Source organism: Apostichopus japonicus, chromosome 11 (genome assembly GCF_037975245.1).
Source record: "Apostichopus japonicus isolate 1M-3 chromosome 11, ASM3797524v1, whole genome shotgun sequence".
NCBI classification, from domain to species: domain Eukaryota; kingdom Metazoa; phylum Echinodermata; class Holothuroidea; order Aspidochirotida; family Stichopodidae; genus Apostichopus; species Apostichopus japonicus.
This window is the reverse complement of record NC_092571.1, coordinates 6,973,258-6,997,373: the sequence shown is the minus strand read 5'-3', so window position 1 is coordinate 6,997,373 and position 24,116 is coordinate 6,973,258. Positions and strand designations below refer to the sequence as shown.

Here is a 24,116-nt window from a genome sequence, read left to right as displayed (position 1 = left end):
TAGAAACCTTTTAATGTAGCTTTTGCTTTCCTTTTACTTTAAGTATGATATATCAAGATTAAAATTACGTCTAAAGTCATCCACGCCTTGGCCTTCCAATATTTTTAGGCCAACTAGCCTGGACAGCATAGTATGAGAATTTTGACTGACTGTTCACTCTCCTCTGCTGCAGTCAACCACATTTCTGATTTATGTACAGCTATATACACATAGATCCACTATTCTTTCTAAGAGGTCTAATTCAACAAAGTTCATTTACAAATGAATATTGACAAATGATAGCTGTTGGGACATCTGCATGATGGCTCTCTATTAGCAAATGATCTTCAATCCCTGGTACTCCAGATGCTCAATTTCTGTACAAAGTGAATGGTTAATTAGCTCTTTTGTTTCAGCAGAGATACGTTTCAGTATGTTATATTGATCGACATAACTTGTTCTTTATAATAAGAAAGCCATCTTTGTCCATAACTTCATCATAATATAATTGAAACTAACAGTATTAATTATCTGGTCTAAAGGCTCCCACTTTATACTGGTATTTTATTAATGACTGTTTTTGCTTCCTTATTTTCAAGTGACTTCTTCTGAATGAATAGCTGCTTTGTCCCTTCAACATATTGGTGGAGCAAAGCAATTAAGAAGCAAGCATGGGAGAGAAATCAGACAGTGCAGCAGAAATTGGGCATGTCACAACCAAAGGTAAATTATGGTACATCCCTGTTTCAGAATTAAATTTAGGGGACTATGAAGGTGGTCAGACCCTAGATTCATGTGAAATGTTATTTTTGCTTAGGAAACTACTATACTCTGACCTGGAATAGCTGTATTACAGAAATAATGAATGATAGTAATTGCAAAGTGCAAACACGTACCCAGAAATAAAATGTCAGAAGGGTATGAGGGCAGCCATCTCATCAAAAATTAGTAGTATCAGTCATTGAAGATGTTGTGCATATTTGACATAGTACAGTACAAGAGGTGGGATAAATCACATATGGTTGGCAGTTTTAGTGCATACATGACTGGCTGCAAGTGGGTTCCATTATAAAAGCCAGAAATCAGTGGCTAGTAGTCCAATTGCTAAATCCATTGCTTTGTGTAATCCAACTTTTTAAGCAGTATATATTTCAAATAAACAGGTGATTTATGAAGTCTATTAAAGTGTTGAAGCACATTGACAAAATACACTAAGTCTCTAGTGTGGTTAAAAGGTACTATACTTTGCAGATCATATTTTAATGGGGTGTAATTTTGGTGTAGTCAGTTACAAATGTAGAATGCTCCCTGGTTTATGCTACTGCATGAGATGTAGACTTGATTGGTTTGCTTTACAGATTGTACAAGAGGGTATATTTCTCTATAAACTACATCACTTCAAGCAATATTTTCATGTACTATAAAAATAGCTTTTGGCAAAGTTTATAACCTTCCATTTAATAATATTTAAAGTCTTTGCAATTAAAGTCTTTTGTTAAATATATTTATATTGACTTTGTATTTTCTTTTCATGTTGTTTCTCTACAAAAGAGGAAAATGGTCTCTCCAATGTAACAGATGGTTTGAAGCCAAATGATTCAGCAATGAGTGTGGTCATTTCTGGGGCAAAGGAAGAAGATAATTGTGGCAACTGCAGAGAGCAGGATAAGGAAGATGAACAGTTACCTCCAGAATTTATGTGAGTGAAAACTTCAATAAATAAGAAAATGTGTTATAAAAAGTTGGGTAAACAGACCATTGAATTCAGTTAGGTTGCAGTATTCTATGCTATAGTACTCCATATATGCTTTCACTTAATTTGGTATGCAAAGGAGTTACTCAATGTCTGCAACTGCTATTTGATAGTATCGATCTGTTCTCAGAGTTAATTTGACCTTGAATTCTTGTGCAGTTAAATTTTTGGAGAAGGTCCTAGAATGGAGGAAAATTTATTTGCTTGTAGTAACCTTGAAAATATTGGATACTTTGAATGGTACATTGCTAGATAGCCAAAGCAATACTTGAGGTGGTTAAGATGGGGGGCCTTTTTGGTTTTCATTTTGGCCAATGGGGCAGGAATAAGCCCATCAAAACCCCCCTCGAACACTTCAAGGGGAGACCATGGGTAGTAATCTATACATACTTTCCCTGTCCCCAGTAGGTGAATGGCATTTAATTATGATGCAACAATCTCTGGTGATGACTCACAGATCCACTTTTACCAGATGGAAGATAACCTAGGTTGGCACCATTTAGCAGTAGGTGCCAAATGTTGGTCCTGAGTGATCGTAGATATTTGCTTTTGCCGCTCCAGCCTTGTCTCCAGTTTGAAGTGTTTCTTGTCTTGATACCTTGAACAGGTCTCCCTCCTGCAGTGTTAAAGCCAACTCTCTTGCATTAGATTCTTATACTGTATAGTCAGCCATTAGATTACTCACGTGATGTCATTTCTTTCCAGACTTGCAAAGTTCATCCTTATTGTTGAGGGACTCTTCTTGTCTTGCTTCCTTGAACAGGTCTTCCTCCTTCAGTGTTCCAGTTAACTATCTTTTCTTAGATGGTCAGCCATTAGATCCCTAATGTTATGTTATTTCCTTCCAGTTGCAAATTTCAGCCTTATTGTTCAGGGACTCTTCTTGTCTTGCTACCTTGAACAGGTCTTCCTCCTTCAGTGTTCAAGCTAACTGTATTATCTTATATGGTCAGCCATTAGATAACTCACGTGATGTCCTTTCTTTCCGGTTGCAAAGTTCATCCTTATTATTAAGGAAATCTTCTTGTTAAGTTTTAGCCCCAAAATGGCTATCGAGAAGGCGACACCTTTGATATCTCTACTATAACTTATATCTGAATATTCATAATGGAGTAGCCATCGAAAAAGGGTGCCCAACTGTGTGTGAAGTGGCTCTTGTATGATGGTATCTGCTAGTTGATCCTGGGGCCCAGTGTTTCTAGTGACCATTACCCTCCTCATCAGATATTGCCCCAACCTGTACAACTATCTGCTGAATTTTGAGAGCTGCCATTCATTGAGGAATGCATGACCAATAGAACAGATTGTGTGAAAGTTCATTATAAGCTGGAGTCATAGTAATATGTATATACAATTTGTTTCATATCATATTTGTTATTAATATCAATGATATTTTGTTTTTGCAAACTTGATATTTTTGTAACATTGTTTTCTTACTTAGACCAGAAGATCCAAACAAAGAAGAAGGGGAGGAGGAACAGCAAGCGGGGGATCTGAGTGATGCAGCATCATTGTATGCAATATTTATCATTCTTAGAACTCTTTCATCCGAACCAGACATATTGGAAAAAGCTTCATTAGCCATCCTCCTATCCGCATTCTTTGATTGGTCCTTCATTGAAATAGCTTTTGTGGATGCAAGTTACTTGTTTTGTGATATAAATTTATAATGTAGAGTGACCCTATAAAAGTAATGAACCACTTAAAATGAAACATTGTTCCAACTGCATAGCTTTTTTCATTGATGAAATTTTCTGAAATTTATTCACCCTATTTTTGACCAATGCATTTTGCACTACAGTACTGTATGATGTTATAGGTGTAGTTTGAAGTGACACACTAAAGTTTTTTGAAAAGACTCAATCTTTTGCTGTACACAGCAAACATGTTTCCCACCCTTGTCTTCATACTCTTATGTTTTACTTTTGCAATTAAAATCACTATATAATTCTGGTAAAGGCACTTTATCATACCTTATTGCCATATAACAGCATCCCTTCACACTATCAATTGTAAATTTTCCCACAGTTTTATAGTAATAACTTGAATTTTAAAGATTAAAAAAAACCTGTTGATGGTGAATTTTGCCATGGATACTTCATAGAGCAGTCAACAAGGGCGTAAAGAAGGACAGAGTGTATATGAGTTGCAATGTGCAATATAGTCATAAACAACAACCAAATTAATAACAGTTAGATAGAAGCATCTTTATATATATTCTCTTAAGTATTTTACGTCTATTTCGTATCTACTGCATATGCTTTCTTATTTCATTCGGCCTCATCTTCACTCGGTCTCAATATTCTTTCTTCCTTTTGGTTTTAGTTTAAGTTCTGTTTCGTTGAAGTTTCTTTCAAAGTGTTTGACTTCATTGCGATTAATTACAAATATGTTCTCGTTTATCTTTCTAGCATGTCTTTAGCGTGAGCGTGGGCATTTGGCCTTAGTTTCTCGTTCTTGTTCTTTCTTTCTCGTTCAGCTTGTATTTTCCTTGTCTCTTTTGCCATCTATAAAAGGTCCAAACAACACCCAATTTAATTCATAAGGAAATGAGTCAGTGTGATCTCAAATGATGGTGGAAATTGGTGGATATACTGGTTTCCTTTCTTTTCAACTAAAATTTGGCCTAACCTTTGCACAATTAAACAAGAGCAACTTACAGTTTGCTTATGTTCGGGTCAAGCCCGAGACAGAAAGGAAAGAGCATGTGACTATGCCGAAGTCCGATACTCTGTTAACAATACATTATTATGCAATGCTTAAGGATGCACAAAACCATGGCTAAATGATTAGCATCCAATTAACTCAACATGCAAAAACAATCATTAAAATACTTAAGGGGGTATCCCAGAACGTCTTGTGCCAAAGTGAACATATGACATTGAAAAATATTGCACCATGTGCTATTCCGAATGAAATTAATTTAATTTCAACATTCTGTGGCCAAGCAACTGAACATGGTATGAAGCTGGGATTTGAACCAACACACTTCCTTGGCAAGCCATATGTAAGTTATGTGTTTTTGAAATCTCAGAGAGTTTGTTATCACTTTACATCCTGATTTTTTAATATTTTGAACTTCTTCTCGTTGTCATCTCATTATTAAATGTTTGACAGTCTTGAAGATGACTTGCATTGTACACCTCTGGATGAAATTATGGGATATCCTGTGGAGATAACACCAAACCCACCTCAAAAGAAGAAATTGAAAAGAAAGAAAGCTCACTCTAAAGAATGTCCAAGGAATCCAAGCAGGGAATTGTTTGGTTCAGCAGGTAAAACGATTATATTAATTCATTTACTATGAAGAAGCAATGATAGAAGAAATGGACACAGTATTGATTGAACTTTTTTGTTAAACAATTTTTTTAAATTTAAAGGCATTGAAGACTTGCCCCAAACCGTAGGCGGCCATCTGAAAAAGTTTAACTTTCTGTTGCTTGCAAGTGACGTTTTGTTTGTGTCGCTACAAAATGCAAACAGTAATGAAACGTGATACCTTGTTATCTTTAGCTGGACCTGAGATGTCCATCACTGTATCGTTGATACACTGTGCTGTGGGTATTGACCGCAGCTGTATGTACTGACTGTACACTACTGTCTAATTACCGACGGTAGCAAGCTGTGTATTCAGTTCTGGGATCGATGGTGGTGTCTAACACTTCTGTTACACCTCATTCGAAACTAGGTCAGATTACCGGCATTAGACGTTTCTTTTTGTGCGAGTCTTCACACCCTTTAAACAAATCAATACTATTCTACTGCATGGTGACTGAGAGCATATAAAACCTTGAAAATAAATTATATATTTCATACAAGTGATTAAAATGAATGTAAAACTATGTAATATATCAGAAGTTAATTTCTATTTGACTTGTGGAAGAGGAATGTGATATCTAAGCAGCTGTTTGAAATGACCAAAAGTGGATTTGAAACAAATGAAGTGCAAATGTCATGGCAAAATATTCTGGGACTTCAACTCTAGATATCAAGAGTGAGAGAAGAAAAATGCAATCAGGTTTGGTTGTGCTCAAGTTGAATTCTCATGTGGGTCTTATTGTTGACATATAAAATGACAATTTAAGGGATTTTTTCTTTTTTTTCCCCTTTTCCTTTTTTTTTTCGAGAATTTATGCAGTTCTTTCAATTGCTCCAAACATCGTGTATATACATACTGCCTTGAAGAAGATTTTATATTGATTCAGAGAGCTGGACTAAAGGAGAGATAAATCACAGTATACAGTCATAGGCAGCCAGATTTTAGGCTAGAAATGGTCATACTATTTATACCATGACATATCCATGATCTTGGTATTATGTGTAGGTACTAAAGTTTGTAGTGTATTGAGGTTATTCAATTACTATGTGGTTCTTCTCTTTAAATTTGTGTGGTTGATATTCCACAAAAGCTACAGTGATCGAGAAGGGAAGTGATGCTCTCTAGAAAAATGCTGTCAACATTATTTATTGACTTATTAAAGTAATTTGAGGAGATTAACAGAAAATTGTTGGATTTAATTCTTCTGTTGCCTATGATTAGATTCTAAGGTATCGAAGAAACCTTCCCAGAAAAGGAAGCTAAAGGAAAGAGAAAAGTTTCAAGATCGTGATATAACAGAAGATGGTGTCTGGGTACAATGTGAAAACATGCAATGCAAGAAATGGCGCTTTCTTAAATCTGAGACTGACCCTGCTAAAATACCAGAGCAGTGGACATGCATCATGCATCCTGGTAAGTCATAAAGATGGACATTTTCAAGTTTACTATGGGTGTAAAGGTATAACACTGTGAATAAAAGGTGTTCAAAAAATGAGCTCCTACATCTGAAGTTAAATTTCATGAACCCTCTTCCGAATTGCAAGTTACAAGCCATTCCTTTTACCTACACATACATCGGACTGCTTACTGTAGTAAAATATCTGACCTTTTAGGATAAGTAATATTCTACTGTTTGTGTGGGACTTTACTTGAATCTTTCAAAGTGAATTAGAGAGTGTATTTGTTGACCATTAACACCACGATTCAAGCTTTTATACAGAATTATGCCATGAAATCACAACCTGCCTTTAGATTTGTACTTGTACAGACAATATAGGGGTATAAAATACACTATACCAGTACCACTCCCAGTAAGTCACAGCATGTAGTACAGATGTTCTCCGTAAAGTAACAGGGATTTGCTGGCATCCCAGGTTAAAGCCATTGTGGATAATGTTTGATCGGATCAAGCTGTATTTCATCTTGAAACGGAGATATTAAATGTAGAAATATACTGTGGAAAATTAAACTTAAACTTGGATAAAGCATGAACTGTTTCTCTTGTGATTATATTTCCTCAAAACTATCAAAATGTGTGACATTGAATTTGTTACTTTTTAATGCTTTATCGGTGCACCTTCCAGGAGAGCACTGGGAAGCTCAGCTTATTTTCTGTTAGGTAAGACTAAAATTTGCAGATTATATGACAAATTTACTGGGATATGTAGATAAATTAGAACATTATTAACATGTACATAGAACAATCCCAGATTTGTGAGATTCTAGGACTTTGAAAGCAACACATTTAAGGTTTTATACTATTTATGGAACCAATTTTCAGGGAAATCTGCTGTTCTTTAATGTAACATGAATTTACATGAAAATTGTGTCATCATTTATGACTTCATGAATGCACAAGGTACTTTTGCTAGATAGAGAATGTAGTTCATGCTGTTTTAAAACTACATAAGAACTTGAAATTAATATTTAACTTGTTAAATGGGTATTTGAGCTTGTATGTTTCATGTCATATGTATTTAAGAGTTAAGACCATATATGATGTAGATACAGCTTTGTTACATATTGCATGTTTCACCTATTCTTGGCTATACAAAGATCACCTTCACATGAAACAAAAAAAACATTTTGAAAATTTGACATTGATGCCACACTTTGCACCCCAACCTCATGGAGTGATCCATTTGCCTCTGAGATATTGTTCAAGTGCATACTAATTGCACATATAAGGTAGTGAATCTACTCTACTGATATACATTACCTTTATATATTTTATATTTTATACCCTGTAAATACTAAAAGCCAACAATGTGTATGCTAGTAATGGCTTATTTGGTTGATCATTTTGCAACAGTTTTGCATTAGTCACAGGATGGTATCCATTTCTTATGTGTTTTCTTTTCCTTCTTTTGGCAGCACATTAGAACAAAATATGACATCAAAATAAAATAGAGCAGTAGAAAATTTGTGAATGGATGAACAATCATTCCAGGTTCTCTCAATTAAATTGTTTCTCTGGTTCTATTTTGCATAAGAATATATTTCAACCAAAAGTCACGACTCCAGGGTCTTTGGCAATACAAAGTTTGCATGAACTTACTCATTACATTGACTATTCTGTTGCTTGTCTGCAGTGTGTAAGGAACTGTTTCATTTTCTTTCTTGTTTAATAGATGAAAATTTTAATTCATGTGACAAACTAGAAGAAGACTACTCACAATTGGAATTCATTCACAACAAGTTCACAGAAGGCTCCATCGTGTGGGCTAAGATGCAGGGATTTCCATGGTGGCCTGCCATGGTAGAGACCGACCCTGACCGTGGTGAATTTATGTTCCACAATGGAATAGACTCAGATGTGGTAAGCAAAGGCCTTTCCTCTTCTTTTCTGTTACAAGAACATTTCTTTTGGAGTCTGTTACCAACTTTTAGAATAAATTTAGAAATGCAAATAAAATACTGGTAAGAACTTCATTGAAATTGGTGAACGCAGGTATGCAACTGTACAAGTCCTGTGCTCCATCAACCAGCTCTCATTCCTTAGTTGTTAGCAATCCATGGTATAGAGGGTACTTTGCATATTATGTAACCAAGGATCACACCCAAGTTTCATTTGATACAACCCAGAAAACTTGTGGACTATTTAAAAACTAATTGAGGAAACAAGTGTGAAAGAATCTTCAATGAAAGTTATACATAATTATTACTAATTTTTAATAGCTGTGTTTAGTACAAGGTAGGGGAAACCAATTTGGCTGCACAAGAAAAATACATCATTGAGATTATTTGTTACAAAGAACAAATTCAGCAAGCCAGGTGATAGATTTGAATGTTGCTTTTGATGGTCAGCTTTTCATCCATCATGAAGAAATTTGAAACTATGTGGTCATGAATAGATATGTGTTTATTAACCTCAAAGAATCACAAGCATGATTTGGAGGAAAAAAATTGTTTCAAGTTTATTGAGTTATGACATATGGAACTACTATTATATAGCTTAGAATTATCTTTAAACATCATATCATCTCCTGTAGACTCACTATCATTGTGTATTCCTGGACGAGGTCGTGAGCCGTTCCTGGGTTCGTGCAGCCTCAGTGAAGAAGTTTGAAGATTCTGGGAAACCTCCAGGATCTGTGAGTTTTGCAATTATTTGGGATCATTTATTCATTCTGTTTTGCAGGGATGTCTTCTGCCAAATTTTCAGTGGTTATTTATATTCGCAGGAAACGGGCAAACATCATTAATGAATTAAGATCGGGCCAAGTTGGCATGAAACATGCAGATTTGCAATTAAATATGAAAATTTTGTCATCTGCTACCATTTCCACACTATGGAATTTATGGCACCTGATTTTATAAGTGTCATTATTTCAGTGTTATAAATACGTCAGAAAATCTTTCACAAAGGATCAACTTTGGATGGAACATGACTCTTTGAGTTCTAAAGGGGAAAATGTTGGTTACAGTGGAATAAAGTTATACACGATTGCCATTGCTTAGTAATGTGCAGAATTGATGCAGAGTTTATCTGGGGTTAGAAATTCAATTTGGGGTTCAAAACTGAAGATGTAAGAGATGTAAGAGGAATGGCTCCCAAAAGAGCTGACATGCCGGCCATTGTTTAGCAGGTGTCAAAAGTAGGATAAATTTGGGGTGGAAAATGCAAAGTGAACAGCTTTAACACTGGCAGCTTCTCTTTAGTTTTAAAGTGAAAGCTACCTATCTTTTAGACATGATTATATAAGCCAGCTTTAGTGGTACTAGTAGCATTAAAAGGTTAATAGCACTTCATATTAAGGGTTACAACAACCAACATGTAAATATACTTAATTGTAGCACACAAACTTGATATTTTTTTTTTTTTTTTTAATGAAATTCCTTAAGTTTAGTCATTCAGTATGAGTCTTTGTGCCAGCGTATTCATGCACACAATTAATATCACCAAAGGGAATCTATAAGGTATCAATTTAAATACAGGTTTGTTTGTCACAACATTTTGACAACTGCAAAGCTAGCATTTATACAGATAATAATAATATGAGTAATGGCACTTTATTGTTTAAGTTTCCTTGTAAAGTGGAAAGATGGGAATGGAGGTTGTCAAACTTGAATATGTCATCATATTCTACAAGTAAAAGTAATCAAGCTTATATTTGTTCACAGTTTATTCAACTTCAACAGTACTGCTATGTTTTCATATATGTTGTATACATTGTTTATTTTTAAGTTGGAAGCAAACCCATAAGTTTCAAATGTCATACACAATGTTGAATGTTCTGAAGTTAAATATATGATATAATTCATCAAAAGCCAACTTATTTCTTCTTTTGCGGCAGTTATTTTATAAGAAGAAAGACTACTCCAAATCGATACTTCCAGCCAAGAAGCAAGCACTAGCTGCTTTGAAAGTGTCAATTAAGGTATTTGTTTTCTTCTCATTTTTAGTTGAATGCAGATTTCTGCTCTTATTTCAATTAATTTTTTTTTAATTACACACACTTGGTGTAACAATACCAGTTCCTAGTTTTTGTATGACACTTGGTTGTTTCAAAACCAAATAACTAATGTTTTCTCCATTTTGCACTCCAGCAGATAATAGTCTAGGGAGATGGGCATTCCATGTGTAAAGTAAAAGTCTATGGATATACCTGTGTCTGTTCATTGATGAATTACATGTAGTATCACACACAGTAAGATAATTACTATAGTAACCACCCAGCATGTGTATGGAGTGCTAGCCATTACTCACCACTCAGCCTGTGTGTATAGAGTGCATGCTATTACTAACCACTCAGCCTGTGTGAATGGAGTGCTAGCCATTATAAATGGTTGGACAGGGAAACAACAGAAACAGAAGTATCATGTGACACTCCAGTTGTGACCATTTCACCTGGATCCTTTCTTAATACATAGTTATGTAGAAGTACTGTTGACAATTAACCAATACTGTCATGAAATATGCTGGTGTATTGTTATCTGTTCCTCCACTGGTTAAATTCTACTTTTGTGATTCAGATTTCTGCCCCTATCCATAGCCTTCATCTAAGGAACACTGTGTACAGTGTTAATGTTGTGAAAAGCATTGAATGTGAAATGGTTTGAATAAAATGCTTTATATGTTAAACTTAACAAGGTTTCATGCTTTCCTCAATAGGCAACAATCATTAAATAGACTAAGATTTTACCAACCAAAGATCAATTTACTTGCAATAAATAAACAACAGGCAGTTCTATAATTGTCAGAGTTTCATTATTAATAACTATGATATTATATCAGAAAAAGTTCATACCTCAAAACTGCTGCACAAAATGTGATTTCTACATGATTACCTGAGCTTGCATCAGCATTCATATCAAACAACTCATCCTATCCTATATACTGATAAACTGTGTTTGATAATCTATTGTATCTTTGCACTGTTGCCGTTCAAAAACACTAAAGAACCTTAAAAGTAACACCTACATATTGCTGGCCTTGATTCTCTCATCACTCAAGAGTGTCTGTAACCTTATACAAATATGTATTTAATATCTAGTCATCTTTCAAATCAACCTGTCAATGAAGCGAACCGCGGATAGCGGGGGAAATTACCGGATTTAGGGTCCTACGCTTCGAACTCATAAGTTATCAATGAGGAGGCAAGAGTGTTCTTGCGTTGAAACAACGGCTGACTTTTATTGCAATACTCTACACAATATGAAAATGAAAATATACAAATGAACAATAAGTCATGACACATGACAATATAAAATGGCTTTATATAATAAATGGCTTAAGGGTCTCTTTACTCTTATTTAAACTCTGTCTTAATTCGGGGAAAAACCTATACTCAATACTACGAAAAATGCACAGAACCTATGCCCAAACTGTGACATATTAATACACAAATACAATTAAAGACTCAATAATAGTATCCTGCAATACGACATTGCACTTGTACAATACAGTATAAAAAATGTATAAGTGTGTATAAAGAATAATGTAAAATGAACATTATGAAATAAACTGCATAAATAATAATAAACGTTTGCCAACAGGCGAGGAATTTTGACACCTTCATAATGGTCAGGGCAACACATGCCGCTGCAACTCATTATAGGCCATTTCACCTAAACTGTTCCTAGACAGCAGGAATTTACACCTCCTGAACCCACAAACTCTCAAGAGACTTGGCACTCCATAGCTATCCATAAAGGCTAAGATTAGAAGGACAAGCTCTTGAGACAACTCTGTAGTGACCAACAGTAACAATATGTTCAAGATACAAGATACAAAATACAAATACGTACACTCTTTACACTGCGAGTAGTACAATAAAATACAGGTACAGTAAAATAATCTCTCAATACAACTCAACTGTCAATACAGTACAATACACATAACTGTTAATAACTTTCTGAATATAAACTCAACCTAACCGTTACTGTCACTCTACAGTATACTTAAACTCCGGTACTGTCACTCTACAGTATAAAGGTACACAATACTACTAGCACCCATGTGCTTAACGATACACAACCACTGATCAACACAGTGTACACAACGCACGCTATAAAACCATAAGACCAAGGTCCAAAACACCACCTATCATACGTACTCTGTACAGTGAAGTACAACCTAGCCAATGGAGCAACATTCAAAACTACGATTCAATTAAACAACAATAAGGGTACGTACGGCATTTAAACACAATAATAATATGTATTACTTAATCCCTTACTATACTGGGGTCAGCTCGCTCGCGAATAACAAGACGAAGGAGACTCTTCGCTCGCGGTACAGGAAGCTCGCGGACATCAAGACTCATCAACGCTAACTCTAGCCAGCTCGCTATAGAGGTTGGTATGATCCGCCATCTTGGTAACCAGCGACTTCGAGCCAGAAGTCAAACCATCCAAAAACCTGAGGCATCCTGCCTCTAAGAAGGGTGACATCTCCTTCCTGACTCCAAGTAGTAAAAGATACAGGTAAATCTGGGCTATTGACGACCCAAGATTAAGTAAAAATTATGGAATTACAAAGGGATAACGAGGCGATGCCCCGGAGCTCTGCAGGGACGATGTTCGCCATACAACAACGTATCCAGAACTGAAGAATACACACGTGGAAACAACTAACGCTACAAACTGGCTATTACGAACTATTACGTAAGACATGCAAATACTGAACGGGTGTACACTACAAAATTTCACTTCACTACATCAATAACTTGTGAGATTGTTGTAGTCAGTTTCACTGTTTTAAGAAGAAAAAAATAGTTGCACTGTTTTTGTTTGCCAATACAGTAAATAACTTAAATAGTGTTTAGGTCTATATTTTTTGTTTTTCTGATGAAAAAAAAATAAGGTTCTGAGTTATCATAAGCTTTTCATTCTTTACCAGATTGCAGTATGAAATTACCAGATCACTACACAAATAAATATTGACCATTCTCATGTGTAGCATTTTGACCATTTTTATAGCATTCTACTATTTGATGTTAAATCATTATTCCCTGCAAAGATCAAAGGATCAGGTGAATTGTCTAGTTTATGCCTACTGCCTGTAATACATTTTTAGTCATATTCAGGTATTGTCCAATTGATTTGTTACAATATAATGCTGTTTTGGATGTCTCTTTCAGGAAAGAATAGACACGTTTGGCTTCAGCAAGACCTTTAAAGGAGTTTGGACAAAACAGAGTAGAGATTGTTCTTTGCAAGGTACATTTTTTTATTTTTTTTTTATTTGGGTTATTCTCCACATTATTTATAGCTCTGTTATTGTGAGACAGAGAACATGTACTGTATGTGCCCCGCTTTGACCTATATAAATGAAGTCTTGTTCTGGAAACCATATCAAACACAGCAGCCAGAAATGTTATAATGTTTTGAGTAAACTGTTACGCTAATATAGAGAAGAAGCTAGAATGGTGATTGCACTAACATTGTCATTGGATATCTCATCCATCATTAGTTCACAGCCTAATATATCAATCTCTTACACTGCTTCACGCTTAACTGTAATACATCAATCTAATCTATAGCATACCATTCAGATCCTCTTACACTGCTTCACACTGAACTGATCAACCTAATATATCAATCCAATCTATAGCTAAGCTTACTATTCAGACCCTCTTTCACTGCTTCACACTAAACTGATCAAAACTCTACTGAGCTGCTTTGGAAGTGTGGCAAGCAGAAGTATTGAGCATAGTTGATAAGTACCTATCGGTTTGATTAAATCAATCAATAAAAATCAGTCAGCTTTCACCTTTCAGAGTTAGAAACCTTTGGCCAAAGACAGTCCTAGTTTATGTGAACTTAAAATGTGTATTCAAATCAGATGTGATTGATTTATAGTAGTGTTTAATGTTTGATCTTCAACTTAGCTCAGTTTACTTGTTGCTTTATTCTTTTCTTATTTAAATGATACTTAACAACCACTTTAGTAGGAACAGGAACTATCAAAGTGAAAGGAAGTGAACTAGAAATCTTTTGTAAGCTTGACAAATATATCACTCCCTAAACAACCCTGATCTAAACACTGTGTTTACAGTTTAGGTTGTAAACACAGGATATCAGTTGGTCTGTTATCTTAGAAAGGTTCCCTTCAAGGATATTTACTGTGATTCTTGGTTAAACAAGTAAAACATTAGCCATATATGGAAGTTATGGTGAAATGTTCCCTTGCAGGAGTAACCATTAGAAATTCTTGCATATGATATGTTTCAAATTGACATAATAGTTTCATTTGGTTGAAGTTTTACACCTTAGTATTGAAAAGTTTTTGCCAAAGTACATCGTAACCATGTGCTGCCTTTTGCTAGATAACTATAGCTGTAGAATTATCAATGATACTCCAAAACATTACAAAAATGGGTGAATAAATATAATTCAAGATTGGTAAGTGTAAGGTTTTCCTTTCAAATTCTGTGGATTCAAAGTTGTGACAAACAGGAAATGGGATCTGAGGGTGTACGTGAGATATTGTACATGCCAGTTGCAATAGCAATCTTTGTACAGGTAGTATAGTACAATTTGAATGTATAAAGGTTGACCGAGTGACCTGTACCAGGGTCATCAATAATCTCTCCAACTGACCTCCAGACTAATATAAGTAACAATAAAATAATGCATTGGTCACTTGACTATTTTCAACAAATAAGGAGGAAAGTTATGTCTTTTGTGACCATCAAAATATTCTCCAATTGATCCTTCTTATCTAACCCAAACACTTTTGTTAGATACATTAATTGCTTACACTGACAGTTCTGACTGCCAAACTTGACCATTAAGCATCGCCTCCAAGTTTGGTTTATAAAGGATCATAAAATCAACAATTCACTCAGACTGATCAAAGTTGATCCCCTGTCTCAATTCCAAAGATTACTCGGACACAATATATAATAAACAGCTATGACCATCGGGAACTCTCTGTGAATGTTTTCCTTGCTTTCATCGTGTCCACCAGTAAATGATCAAAGAGCCACTACGTTAGTCTCCAAAAGTCTCTAGGGAATGAATCTGCAAGCTTATCTCAAGAGAGGCTAGAGTTGAAAGTCTTTAGAAAACACAAAAGGAAATGAGTTTTAACTCAGGGTAGTTCAATCATCAATAACTTTTCATGGCCCACCGGCAAAACACAGTATCTACAACCCTCCCTGCTATGCTTTTTATTCATATTCTTTCCCAAATTGACAGAACTGGATGACTCTGAGGTGAGCGAAGACATCTTGTGTAGCATATTGAGCTCGGAGGACATGAAAGAATTGGAGCATGAAACAGACGGCTGGATATCAGAGGCAGTTGAGGCTATGAGAGAGACAACCACAGAAGATATGACTCAGCTATTAGTAGCAGGTACTAAATTAAAACACTTGGTCGTTATCAAATCTATCTGCGGTATGATTATATTAATATTATAATATAGATCAATATGTAATGGCTATGAGGGAGACAACCACCGAAGATATGAATCAGCTATTAGTAGCAGGTACTAAATAACACTCAGTCATTACCAAATCTGTCTGTTGTATTATTATATCAATATTATTATTTCATTTCATTTCATTTATTTCGTCTATACATAAGAACAGTAGAACAAAGTGGTATAGTATAAACAGGACACTAGAAAAACAATAGTATTTTATCGAGCTAGCGACCAAAAATAACAAAACAACAAAGAAAGAAGGTAACAATTAAGAGTAGAGATAAATAAACATGAGATAATCAATACTCAGTCAGCGTAGTTTTCAATTAGGTGGGCTTTAAGTTTTCGCTTAAACGTTACATAAGATTTAACAGTTTTTATATCATTTGGAAGCACTTTCCAGGTTTTATAGCAGTAGTTGTTCAAGAGTAATTTACCGTGTTTCGAGTGATGTCTGCTAACAGAAAAATGGGTAATTATTCCTCGTACTGTTACGAATAACAATATCACTAAAGACATGGGGGAGAATATTGTTGATATACTTATAAATAAAAGAACACATCTTGAGAACATGAATGTCGCTGACCTTAAGAATACCAAGGTCTTTGTGCAAAGTACTGGTAGGATTATGTCGATGTTTAAAAGTAATGGTTTTTAACATTCTATTTTGGAGGATTTGTAAAGGCTTAAGTATGGTAGCTTTAGCCATGCCATAAATTTCAGCACCGTAAGAAATCTTAGAACACACCAGTGAATAGTAAAGCTGAATAGCTACAGAGGGAGTGAGCGAATCCCTGAGGCTATAGAAAATGCCATTAAACTTAACAAGACTATTACAAAGGTCATCGATATGTTGCTTGAATGACAATTTATCATCAATCATAAGGCCAAGATATTTGACGCAATCTGTTTTACAAATATGAGTATTATTCAATACAAAATGCTCTGGACACGAATGAGAAACATTATCTTTGGCATGAAAAATAGTAAAGTTAGTTTTCCCAAGATGCAAGGTAAGTCTGTTCGCATCAAACCAATTTTTGAGACTGCTTAACGTTGATTGTGCTTTAAGCACGATATTGGTACAGTTTGTCGTGGACAAAAACGTTGGTGTCATCAGCAAAAAGTCTTAAGGACTCGTCAGGTACAACATTTTTAATATCGTTTACATAGATTAAGAAAAACAGCGGTCCTAAAACAGATCCCTGAGGCACACCGATATTAACATTGGAACACGTAGAATAAGTACTGTTAACATACATCAATTGCTTCCTGTTAGATAAGTAACTATGCATAACATCGAAAGCTTTACCTCGAATACCGTAACTGTATAACTTGGCAAGGAGAATTTTGTGGTCGACAGTGTCAAAGGCTTTCTTGAGATCTAGATAAAGACCCAACACATTCTCACCATTATCTAGATAAGTCCGAATACAATTTATATATAGATCAATATGTAATGGCTATGAAAGAGACAACCACCGAAGATATGAATCAGCTATTAGTAGCAGGTACTAAATAACGCTTAGTCATTATCAAATCTGTCTGTCGTATAAATTTTATCAATATTATTATATATAGATCAATATGTAATGGCTATGAAAGAGACAACCACAGAAGATATGAATCAGCTATTATAAATAACACTCGGTCGTTATCAAATATGTCTGTTGTATTATTATATCAATACTATTATATATAGATCAATATGTAATGGCTATGAGAGAGACAACCACAGAAGATATGAATCAGCTATTAGTAGCAGGTACTAAATAACACTCAGTCATTATTAGATCTGTCCGTGGTATTGTTATATCAGTATTATTATATATAGATCAATATGTAATAGTCTAGAAGATAACTCGACATAAAGAGATAACACAGGTAAATGAGGGACACAATACTGAACACTCAACAGAGTTATCCTAATAGACAGACGATCTATATGTCAAGACTCATATCAGGAACTTCATACTCCATATACTCTGGGGTACTAGTTTATGTGTAATTTCAAACTCTGCTGTATCTACAAATATCTCCATTTTGTCATGTCATGAGCAGTGATGTTGCAGTTTCAAGGAATGGTAATGCTGTCATTCAGTAGGAAGGTTGTATGTATATATACTGGACTGAGTGTAGGCCTACCTACATCTCTGAAATGCATTTAGTATGTTGTATGTATACATACTGGACTGAGTGTAGGCCTACCTACATCTCTGAAATGCATTTAGTATGTTGTATGTATACATACTTGACTGAGTGTAGGCCTACCTACATCTCTGAAATGCATTTAGTATGTTGTATGTATACATACTGGACTGAGTGTAGGCCTACCTACATCTCTGAAATGCATTTAGTATGTTGTATGTATACATCCTGGACTGAGTGTAGGCCTACCTACATCTCTGAAATGCATTTAGTATGTTGTATGTATACATACTGGACTGAGTGTAGGCCTACCTACATCTCTGAATTGCATTTAGTATGTTGTATGTATACATACTGGACTGAGTGTAGGCCTACCTACATCTCTGAAATGCATTTAGTATGTTGTATGTATACATACTGGACTGAGTGTAGGCCTACCTACATCTCTGAAATGCATTTAGTATGTTGTATGTATACATACTGGACTGAGTGTAGGCCTACCTACATCTCTGAAATGCATTTAGTATGTTGTATGTATACATACTGGACTGAGTGTAGGCCTACCTACATCTCTGAAATGCATTTAGTATGTTGTATGTATACATACTGGACTGAGTGTAGGCCTACCTACATCTCTGAATTACATTTAGTATGTTGTATGTATACATACTGGACTGAGTGTAGGCCTACCTACATCTCTGATATGCATTTAGTATGTTGAATGTATACATACTGGACTGAGTGTAGGCCTACCTACATCTCTGAAATGCATTTAGTATGTTGAATGTATACATACTGGACTGAGTGTAGGCCTACCTACATCTCTGAAATGCATTTAGTATGTTGTATGTATACATACTGGACTGAGTGTAGGCCTACCTACATCTCTGATATGCATTTAGTATGTTGAATGTATACATACTGGACTGAGTGTAGGCCTACCTACATCTCTGAAATGCATTTAGTATGTTGTATGTATACATACTGGACTGAGTGTAGGCCTACCTACATCTCTGAAATGCATTTAGTATGTTGTATGTATACATACTGGACTGAGTGTAGGCTCACCTACACCTTTGAATTACATTTAGTATGTTGTATGTATACATACTGGACTGAGTGTAGGCCTACCTACATCTCTGATATGCATTTAGTATGTTGTATGTATACATACTGGACTGAGTGTAGGCTCACCTACACCTTTGAATTACATTTAGTATGTTGTATGTATACATGCTGGACTGAGTGTAGGCCTACCTACATCTCTGATATGCATTTAGTATGTTGTATGTATACATACTGGACTGAGTGTAGGCTCACCTACACCTTTGAATTACATTTAGTATGTTGTATGTATACATGCTGGACTGAGTGTAGGCCTACCTACATCTCTGAATTACATTTAGTATTACCTTCTGAACCAATTGTTTCTTTCATCTCTCTCATTTTGAAATGTTTGTTTGTGGTGTTTTTGTATCCAGATGACCATAAAGAGAAAAAGCATGGATGTAAAAGAAAAACAGGAAATGTAGATGACCGTGGAACGAGAAAGAAGCACAAAAAACAAAAGAAGAACCACAAGTCAAAGAAGGGGATGAGACATGATGCAGATAGAAAGAAAAAAGGGAAAAACAAGAAATTGGATGAGACAGCCATGACCAACAGTGGGGAGGAGGATGGAGAGGTATTACATGGTGAAGAAAATGAGATTGAGGAGGTGTGTGAAGCTATTGAAGATGAAGCTACAACTACAGAGATTGCTAGTACGGTTGCTGAGGATACAAACATGGTTGCCGTGACACACCTGAATGAAGGAGGACAGGAAGAGGAAGATGTTACTGTAGAGTGTGATAAGGAAACATCTAACATAGATCCTATCGTGCTCGATGAAAATGAATCCAATGAAATGAAAATACATGTCAGTAGTAACAGGAATGATGACACAGGAGTACAAGAGCAGGGTGAAGGAACGTCTAAAACAGAAAAGATCCAGAGACAACGAGAGAGAAAAGACAAGAAACAGAAGGCACTGGAAGAGAAGGCCAGGAAACAGAAGGAGAGGGAGATGAAGAAGGAGAAGAAGGAACAGGAAATGAAAGAGAAAGAAGAAAAGAGGAAAACAAGAGAACTAAAGAAGCAGCAGGTGAAAGAAAGAAAAGAGAAGAAGAAGACAGAGAAAGATGAAAAAGCAAAGAAGCAGATTGCTGAACCTATCTCTAAATCACAACCCCATGACCAGAAAGTAATAGGACAAAAACCTAGTCTGCAAAAGAAAGCAAAGTTTTCTGCACCAAAAGGTAAACCAAAGGCGGCATTTTTAGCTCCTGTGCAGGCTGCCACATGTAACAAGGACATGGAGGTTAAAACCCAGAAAGATAATAATAGGTCTGCCAGTCCAAATGACATTGAAATGCATAATGAAGATCACAAAGAATATGATCAGGGAATCAAACAAGGAGATATGACGACTGCCAGTAAAGATAGTTACAAGGATACTACTAAATATGCAGTGGATGCAAATGAGGAGAGTGTTGATGCTTCAGGTCTCCACAAAACAAAGAGAAAGAAGTTTAGTGTCAAGAGAAAGCTTCTTGGTGAAACCAAAGTAGAAAAAAAATTGAAGAGGCCTGTGACTGTCGAGACTGATCAGGGCCCTGCAACCGAGGAAGAGGAAGTGAGGGATGGATGTACAGAGGTGTCTGGGAGAGGAGATTCAAAAATATCTGAGAGAAGAGTGGTTGATGAGGAGAAATATGATGCCGATGATGTTGACGTCCTGGACTTAGAATGGACAGATACAGTATTACCCTCCCTAGGAGTAAAAGCTGACATATCTCCCACAGGTGATGACGATTCTGATCCATTTGAAGCAGTGGAAGAATAAACCGCACACATGGTTATGATTAGAAATGAACTTATTAAATTTGTATTCCAGACAACTCTGAAGTCACCACCACTCAGGGCATTATTTTGAATTTTTCAATCCTTTGAATATATTTGAGTAATTTAACAGATTTTAGGATTGTTGGTCATTTACACATGGTTTGTATATAGTTGTTATTGAAGTTCATATTTATTGTTGGTCATTTCACATGTTTTGTATATAGTTGATATTGAAGTTCATATTTATCATTGGTCATTTAACATTTGCATTTATAGTTTTGGAGTATTTAAAAAAATGGAAAGTTTTACTTGTGAATAATTTAGATATAAAGTAATTTATTACAGAGTAATATTCTATAATTATTATTATTTTGATATACATTCAACTTGCCAACATGTTAAATATGTTTTGTGTGCTCAACAAGTTTGTTTTATTCCATTCAGTGTATGGAAATATTCCAGTATGTAACTTGTCCTTTGGAAGTTTGTTATTGGTTTTGACTATCTCCTGTTATCCTCTGTTGGGATTTGTCTCAATAGCCTATTATACCATTATACCATACTGTATGGATAAAGAAAAGATGAGGTACTATGAAAAGTCAGTTTTTTCTGGATCTACAACCACTAATTCAGACGTTTTGCAAAAGTGTTACTTTAACCAAATAAAAAGTAAATGTTATGCTATCTGGTGGGATACAGAATTTTCTTCATTTGACTAGGAAGGTGGTCAACAAGTTTATTCCCTATTCAGTAATATCCAAATAGGTAAACCACATAGGTGTGTTAGTTTTATTGGTATCCAATTCGGAAGCTGGTCACTTCGTCCAACTGCCATTTCGCCCAACCTTACCATTTCACCCAACCAGCCTGGTCATTTCGCCCAACCAGCCTGGTCATTTCGCCCAACCAGCCTGGTCATTTCGCCCAACCTTGATTAAATATTATACTTCAATAAGGAAACGTTCGGGAATTGTTAACGTTACAGGATACGAACCGAATATTAAGGAAACTTGACGTCCTTTAGTTTGTATAACTTTAGTAAGGAAACGTTCGGGAATTGTTAGTCGGTAGGATGGATCAGTGTTTTAGGGGTTAGGTTTGATAGGTTTTTATGGAGACCGATTCCCCTTTGTTTGTATAATAAAATAACTTCCAAAGTAGTGTAATCCTCCCATTATACCCAGGTGCGTATCCAGGGGGGGGCGTTGGGGGCGCGCGCCCCCCGGGTAAGAGAAGAGAAAAAAAAGAGAAGAAAAAAGAGGGGAAAAAAGAGGAGGAGGAGAGGAAGGAAGGGAAAAGAAAAAGAAGAAAGAGAGAAAAAGGAGAAAAAGAGGGAGTAAAAGATAAACGCGAAGACACCGGGAAGAGAAAGAAGAACAGTGACATCATTACAGCGCTGAAGGGTAGCCAGTGACGGATCAATGATTTCGTAAAAGTGTGACTCACCCTACCCCTTACACCGACAATTCCATTTTTTGACGTTTCCATTTTCCTCTCTCACTAATGATCTATATATATACTATATATGGTCTATCATAACGCGTGTGTAGAATTGTGCTATGAAACCAACTGTGGCTGGTCTCGAACTCGACCGTGTCGTCGGGGAACATGACGCATTTTGGGATGGGGGCGACCGCCCGCCCCCCCCCCCATTCAGCATTTTTTTAAATGATATCGCTAAGTAATTTCAAAATAGAAAGTGCTTAAAGGCAACTTACAAGGCCTGGGAAGTGTCATTTCCAGCGATCTGGGAGACATTTTCGGCCAAAATTTGCTTGTACGCTTCGCGCCAACCTATGGTGGCGCTACGCTTAAATAAGTTGCCTACAGGCTTCGCCCCTCCCATGGCAAATTCCTCGTAAGGCGCCTGTTCGAATTTGTAACGCAAACAGCAGATATCACATCATATCAGTGAGCATGAAAATGGCGTTCCAGGATGAAAAGCCTCAAAACTGTCCGACTTGCCTGAAAAAATAACCAAAAATTTTCGCGCGCGTTCAACGTGTTCATGTCAATATCATATAAGCAAGCATCGGTTATTACATCGCATGCCATCATGTACCGTACGGTCCGTTAAATTGCGCAGTATACCGCGGGATGCTAATGTAAACAACGACATGTCTCATGTAGATGTATAAAAAGCATGGAGGTCCAATTATTTCAAAATTCTCTTTTACATTAGCAATGGCGAATTAGGGCCTGCACCCCCGCCGCGCAGTGGCGGAGCGTCCACATGGTCAGGGGGGCGGATGCCCCCATGACGGACTCAAATGGACTGCTGGCGCCTTTTTCAGCTCTTTACCACTTTTTACTTATTCTAGATTATTGACTTTTTTATTGCTCTCTCATCTACTTATTGACATTTGTCACATTTTGTTCGTGTAATTTGGCGATGACACCTATTTATTCTTCGTTTATCTGCAAATTAGCAAGGCCCGGAAAGGGTCATTTCCGGCGATCTAGGGAGTATCTGTACTCAAAAATTTTCTGTACGCTACGCGCCAACCAGTGGTGGCGCTCCGCTTAGATAGTGTCGAAAGCGCCCCTTCAGACCATTCTCGCCATTCCTGACCAATACCCCCTAGCTCCGCCACTGCCGTCGCGCCTCCTACGCCTATGTGTGTAGTGTTCGGTCTCGGAAATATCTGCTATTTTTTCATTTCCTTCAACCAAGTTTTATAATAGCCGTTATAACAGGTATTAATATTTGTACACCAATAAATTAACTGTGCCTGAATTTTCGAAAATTTCTGACCAACATTCTACATCACACTCCCCTCTACTCGTGCAATTTTGACCGGTCTGTTAGGGGTTGAAGGAAGTTTTTTCTATATTGGTTGTCCATAGATGAAATTTTGTACAACATTATGGGTATGTTTTGAAGTGAGTTTATTCACGAGAAATGTGAATTTTTAAATTCTGAACAAATATGGGGCTAAAACCTTGAAAAGTGGGGCTGACGGGTATTGTGGGCCGTGACGTAGAATCACCTACCAAAGCAAAGACCCACAGGAGATGCGATCAGGACGAACATGATGTGTTCCAGGTTGACAATCTTCAAAAAGGTTATGGATGGAAAAAAAAAAAAAACTATTAGGAAATACTTGGTTCTCAGGCAAAAAGTGTACATCTGGTTGGTCATTTCAAGCCCGAGAAGT

General features: G+C 36.2%; 1 protein-coding gene across 1 annotated transcript; it reads left to right on the top strand.

The window, feature by feature from the left end:
• The first annotated feature begins 1,533 nt into the window (after positions 1–1,533).
• On the top strand, positions 1,534–21,637 carry LOC139976174 (uncharacterized). Its single transcript, XM_071984687.1, has 10 exons — positions 1,534–1,678; positions 3,174–3,245; positions 4,850–5,007; positions 6,273–6,464; positions 8,183–8,370; positions 9,044–9,145; positions 10,349–10,432; positions 13,637–13,715; positions 15,699–15,857; positions 19,557–21,637. Exons 1-10 carry the CDS (start codon positions 1,584–1,586, stop codon positions 20,957–20,959), a joined length of 2,532 nt encoding a protein of 843 aa, XP_071840788.1. The 5' UTR covers positions 1,534–1,583; the 3' UTR covers positions 20,960–21,637.
• The last annotated feature ends 2,479 nt before the right edge of the window (positions 21,638–24,116 follow it).